The sequence below is a fragment of the Bombina bombina genome, chromosome 11 (assembly GCF_027579735.1).
Source record: "Bombina bombina isolate aBomBom1 chromosome 11, aBomBom1.pri, whole genome shotgun sequence".
Taxonomy (NCBI): Eukaryota; Metazoa; Chordata; class Amphibia; order Anura; family Bombinatoridae; genus Bombina; species Bombina bombina.
Genome location: NC_069509.1, coordinates 154,361,194 through 154,367,918, shown reverse-complemented (window position 1 = coordinate 154,367,918; position 6,725 = coordinate 154,361,194). Strand labels below are relative to the sequence as shown.

Below are 6,725 nucleotides of genomic sequence, written 5' to 3'. Positions count from 1 at the left end.
TGTTAAAGGAAGCCACTGGGGGGGGTACAATATCTGCTCTGTGTTTGGTACTGGCAGCCATGGCGAGGGAGTGTACAATCACTGTTCTGTGTGTGCTATTACCAGTCATGGGGGGGGGGGGGGGGGGTTGAAATCACTTATTTTTGTGCCTTGCTAGCAACTAGGAAGGATAAACTCACTGCCTAGTTTATTACTTGCAGCAAAAGCGGTAAAATCACTGTGAAATCAGTTGTAAAAATTATATAAATTTTGCGAGGGTACAATGTGAGCCCACTAAATACCCAGGTCATCCAGTATTAGTTGAGAGGACAATAGGTAACCCTAATGACCATGCAGTGGGCAGGGCTGATTGGGGGATTGGGCGGAGCTTGGCAGGGAGTGGGCAGAGCATAGCATAGCTAGGCAGCCTCATGCAACCCAAAAACCTTGATTCGCTCCTGAGGAGCCGCAAGAGGAATAACAGGCAGAGCTCTCAAAAAGTGACTGTTCCACAAGGTGGTACTAACCCTTTTTTTATTTACATTTGTCTTAATAGAAGATTATTTTTACAAAATTGTTTTTAAACATTTTGATGAATGTTTTTGAAAAAGAGATGATCCAATAGAATTGGAAACCAAAATATTTATATTGTCAGTGTAAGTTTCATGAAAGCGATATTTAGCGCTCCACTTGTAATCTGACTTTTACGCCTAGATTTAGAGTTCTGCGTTAGCCGTCAAAACCAGCGTTAGGGGCTCCTAACGCTGGTTTTGGGCTACCGCTGGTATTTAGAGTCAGTCAGGAAAGGGTCTAACGCTCACTTTGCAGCCGCGACTTTTCCATACCGCAGATCCCCCTACGCCATTTGCGTATACTATCTTTTCAATGGGATCTTTCTAACGCCGGTATTTAGAGTCTTGGCTGAAGTGAGCGTTAGAAATCTAACGACAAAACTCCAGCCGCAGAGAAAAGCCAGGAGTTAAGAGCTTTCTGGGCTAACGCCGGTTCATAAAGCTCTTAACTACTGTGCTCTAAAGTACACTAACACCCATAAACTACCTATGTACCCCTAAACCGAGGTCCCCCCACATCGCCGCAACTCTAATAAAAATTTTTAACCCCTAATCTGCCGACCACACACCGCCGCCACCTACGTTATACTTATGTACCCCTAATCTGCTGCCCCTAACACCGCCGACCCCTATATTATATTTATTAACCCCTAATCTGCCACCCCCAACATCGCCGCCACCTACCTACAATTATTAACCCCTAATCTGCCAACTGGACCTCACCGCTACTATAATAAAGTCATTAACCCCTAATCCGCCTCATTCCCGCCTCAATAACCCTATAATAAATAGTATTAACCCCTAATCTGCCCTCCCTAACATCACCAACACCTAACTTCAAGTATTAACCCCTAATCTGCCGACCGGACCTCGCCGTTACTCTAATAAATTTATTAACCCCTAAAGCTAAGTCTAACCCTAACACTAACACCCCCCTAAGTTAAATATAATTATAATATAGTTAAATATAATTTTTATCTAACGAAATAAATTATTTCTTATTAAATAAATTATTCCTATTTAAAGATAAATACTTACCTGTAAAATAAACCCTAATATAGCTACAATATAAATTATAATTATATTGTAGCTATTTTAGGATTAATATTTATTTTACAGGCAACTTTGTATTTATTTTAACCAGGTACAATAGCTATTAAATAGTTAATAACTATTTAATAGCTACCTAGTTAAAATAATTACAAAATTACCTGTAAAATAAATCCTAACTTAAATTACAATTAAACCTAACACTACACTATCAATAAATTAATTAAATAAAATACCTACAATTATCTACAATTAAACCTAACACTACACTATCAATACATTAATTACATACAAATACCTACAAATAAATACAATTAAATAAACTAACTAAAGTACAAAAAATAAAAAAGAACTAAGTTACAAAAAATAAAAAAATAATTTACAAACATTATAAAAATATTACAACAATTTTAAGCTAATTACACCTACTCTAAGCCCCCTAATAAAATAGCAAAGCCCCCAAAATAAAAAAATGCCCTACCCTATTCTAAAATAAAAATTGAAAAGCTCTTTTACCTTACCAGCCCTTAAAAGGGCCTTTTGCGGGGCATGCCCCAAAGAATTCTGCTCCCCTTAAATAAACCTAACAAACAAAAAAAAAGAAAAATATGCATCTGTCTCAGACTTCATGGACAAATGGGTGCCGTTTTTATATTATTTTTAATTAAAACATTTTAGATGTATAATTATTCATTAATATTTACAGCCCCAACTCCCAGGGAATTTTGTTTACATAAATACTTTAAACACATAACAAATGACATAAGAATATAACAAATATATCCATTTATAGATCAATCAATAAATCAATCTATCTATCTATCTATCTATCTATCTATCTATCTATCTATCTATCTATCTATCTATCTATCATGCTCTCCATCACTGTATGTCTATCTCCCAGTCTATCAATCATATATCTGTCAATTATATATAAATTGTTTATCAATTCATCCATCAATCAATCAATCAATCAATCAATTAATCAATCAATCACATAGTTGTCAGTTATCTATCACACACATATCTGTCAATTATATATCAATTATCTATCAATCCATGAAACAACCATCCAATCACATATCTGTCAACTATACATCAATATTATCTATTTATCTATCTATCTATCTATCTATCTATTTCTAATTATATTTTGCTCTCTAACTTGGTCTTTTTTAGTCTGTTTATAGGAAGGTAGATATACACATGGTTTACCTCTTTAGGATCTTGCTTGCTTGTAATTTTAATTTCATAAATTAGTTTATCTTTCAGATTGCTGCTTGAGAGGTATCCATTATTCCAGTTCACTAATAAATATTCTTTTTCACTGGAGTCAATTGTGACATTTGTCGGAGTCTTTGGTTTCACTATGAACAAAAGCACAATACATTTTTGTTTTTTGATTTTACAAACACAAAATGTCAACCTGTCAAAAATAGATAAGCTACATATGTTGAAAGAACAGAGAGGTCAGATCACAGTTAAGATTTTAAGTAGTAAATATTATGAAATTACAGGAACTAGATCAACTGTTCCTGAATTGGTCACTTATCAACGCAAACATGAGCAACCTTTATTTCCTCATTGTTATTTTTGTTATTCTCAGATTTTAAAGATTGATAACTGCTAATCTAGTTTATACATAGATTTTCTGAAATGATTCTGAGCTTTCTGATCCCTTTAAACACGGAATCGATAGGGGGATTTGGATTTATAAATGATAGGTTCCTGTGCACTAAAGGAAGGCTTGGAAAGATGATCATTGTCTACTGATGAGTTTAAACAGCCTTTGAAGAAAATTTTAAAGGGACACTGTACCCAAAATTTTCTTTCATGATTCAGATTGAGCATGAAATTTTAAGCAACTTTCTCATTTACTCCTATTATCAAATTTTCTTCATTCTCTTAGTATCTTTATTTAAAATGCAAGAATGTAAGTTTAGCTGCCGGCCCATTTTTGGTGAACAACCTGGGTTGTCCTTGCTGATAGGTGGATAAATTCATACACCAATAAAAAATTGCTGTCCAGAGTACTGAACCCAAAAAAAGCATAGATGCCTTCTTTTTCAAATAAAGATAGCAAGAGAACAAAGAAAAAATGATAATAGGAGTAAATTAGAAAGTTGCTTAAAATTGCATGCTCTTTCTGAATTACAAAACAATTTTTTTGGGTTCAGTGTCCCTTTAACAGGTGTAGCTGATAGCATGGATTTAGGACACACCAAAAATGGAAGGCTTGCATGGTATTTTTTATTTGTTTAAATCAATGAGCTAGATAAGATTGTGTCAAAATGTTGCTGTTAAAACTATTTTGCTTGAAACTTTAAATGTGACATTTCAACACTAACAAATTGACTTAATTTGGTTGATACTCTTCATTGTGTTTGGTTAAAGGGGCAGTCTACTCAAGAATGTTGTTGTTTAAAAAGATAGATAATCCCTTTATAACCAATTCCCCAGTTTTGCATAACAGCACAGTTATATTGATATACTTTTTACCTCTATGATTATCTTTTATCTAAGCCTCTGCAGAATGTCCCTTTATTTCAGTTCTAATTTTAGCCAATTAGTGTCCTAGGTTTAGCTTTCAACTAAGAATACAAAGAGAACACAGCAAACATGATGATAGAAGTAAATTGGAAAGTTGTTTAAAATGACATACCTTATCTAAATCATGAAAGTTTAAATTTGACTACACTATCCCATTAATATTAGGGTTTATGGTTAGCCCCTTGGTTGCAAAATATTTGCATTGGCAAGGGGTTAACAAGAATCTGCAAGGTTTGCAACATTATGAACCTACAGTATTTTAACAACTCTCATTGAAACATTTACATTTAGATATTTTGTATATTGTAATTTTGTCCGCAACAATTCAATAATAAAATCACTAGGTCTATAAGCTAACTGTAATCAGATCTTGCAGAGGCAGTAGTTATTGAATACATTAAGAAAAGGGTTTTTGCTATTTCTTCAAACAAAACCAATTCTGTGCGATAGTATGTGTAGATTCAAACATGAATAATCAGGATGCAGTGGAGCTTGCTCATAGTCTTCTAAGGTCCAATGATCTAAAGTTCTCCGCTCTAGTGAGATGATCTAACAAGTTTTCTCAGTACTGCAAGGTCCTTCAAATAATTGTAGAAATGCAAATGTTAGGTTGAGAGATGTTTATCTATCTATGCAGTGTTCGGGGTGTGAAGGGGAGACACATAAATTACAATATAAGGTATATTTCTCTCCATTCCAGCGAGTTTTTGATTATCGGACACAGAGTGAACGAGAAATCACTAGTGAACATTATAAATATGGTGCAATGTCTAGTTGCTAGAAGGTGGGGTTATGCATGAAAAGCTAAGCTGTAGTTCAGTTTGGTTAGGGATTTGTGATTACTTAAAGGGACAGTCTACACCAGAATTTGTATTGTTTTAAAAGATAGATAATCCCTTTATTACCCATTCCCCAGTTTTGCATAACCAACACAGTTATATTAATATACGTTTAACCTCTGTGATTATCTTGTATCTAAGCCTCTGCAAACTGCCCCTTTATTTCAGTTCTTTTGACAGACTTGCAGTTTAGCCAATCACTGCCTGCTCCCAGATAACTTCATGTGCACGAGCACAGTGTTAGCTATATGAAATACGTGAACTAACACCCTCTAGTGGTGAAAAACTGTTCAAATGCATTCTGAAGAGAGATGGCCTTCAAGGTCTAAGAAATGAGCATATGAACCTCCTAGATTAAGCTTTCAACTAAGAATACCAAGAGAACAAAGCAAAATTGGTGATAAAAGTAAATTGGAAAATTGTTTAAAATTACATGCTCTATCTGAATCATGAAAGTGTATTTTGGCCTAGACTGTCCCTTTAATTTACTCTTGATTCAATTTGAAATCATATAGAGTGTCCACTGATGGTAACAGTGCAAATAGAGCAGGACGTTTCTTTAGATAGAATGACTGCCTATTCAGTTGTTCAAAGTTTATTTGATAAGGTTTTGTCCTTGGTATGGGCAGCTGGATGGTATGCTATATTAGATAAAAAAAGGTATTGAGACTTCCTGAAAACCATTATTTTACCCACTTGTTGGGTTATGCCAATTCAAGGGTATTGCATTGACCCCTCATTGCATGTGGGATGCATCATCTTATGTTCATATTTTGTGCTTTTTAGCTTATTTGAGGTGTGGATTATCAGTCAGGAAGTAGAGTCTACATTAACTGAATTATTTTCTTTTTGTTTTGGCCCACAGAGCTCTGATATATGCAAGCATTCGAGGGACACCTTTTGGCATAGCAAAAATGTTTAGTATCCACATGGTATTGGAAAAGTTAGTGAGTCCTGTAAAGTAATTGGATTTACTGAGCATTATCATTGATATATGGTGGTCATAGCATGTTGTCTACAGCGGGACAAAGTGGTCCTCCTCTAAACTACGACAGCTGTTGTCTCTTATTTAGTATTTCCTTTTTGTTTGCAAACATCACACCTATTTGAAATTTGAATTTAATCACAGCTGGGATATGGGAACATCATCATTTCACCCTTATAATAAAGAAGCTTTCTTAACTTTTGGAGGTACCATAGCCTTCCTGGAGAACTTTAGTGCTTTCAAGCTTATTCAGTCAACCCAGACATCATCTTTTGATCTTGGCTTGGTTACAGATGTTGGTTTTTTTGAGTGGAGTGTTGTGCAGTGCTCTTTAAAAGGGACATTATACACTAGATTTTTCTTTGCATAAATGTTTTGTAAATGATCCATTTAATGTATAGTTTTGCTAATTTTTAAATAACATTGCTCTGATTTTCAGACTCCTAACTAAGCCCCAAAGTTTTAGGAGAATACTGACGTATACCTACTCCAGCTTGCGTCTGTTTGTGTAAAGGGTCTTTTCATATGCAAAGGAAGGGGGACTATCTTTTACAGGGAGTGCAGAATTATTAGGCAAATGAGTATTTTGACCACATCATCCTCTTTATGCATGTTGTCTTACTCCAAGCTGTATAGGCTCGAAAGCCTACTACCAATTAAGCATATTAGGTGATGTGCATCTCTGTAATGAGAAGGGGTGTGGTCTAATGACATCAACACCCTATATCAGGTGTGCATAATTATTAGGCA

General features: G+C 34.8%; 1 protein-coding gene across 2 annotated transcripts in view; it reads right to left on the bottom strand.

Moving 5' to 3' along the window:
* LOC128641805 (uncharacterized) overlaps positions 1–6,725 on the bottom strand; it is a 216,811-nt gene that overhangs the window by 98,220 nt on the left and 111,866 nt on the right. For both annotated transcript variants that reach the window (XM_053694344.1, XM_053694345.1), the window contains one exon: positions 2,817–2,968. In XM_053694344.1, coding sequence (XP_053550319.1) covers positions 2,817–2,968 — 152 coding nt within the window. The remainder of the gene's footprint in view (positions 1–2,816; positions 2,969–6,725) is intronic.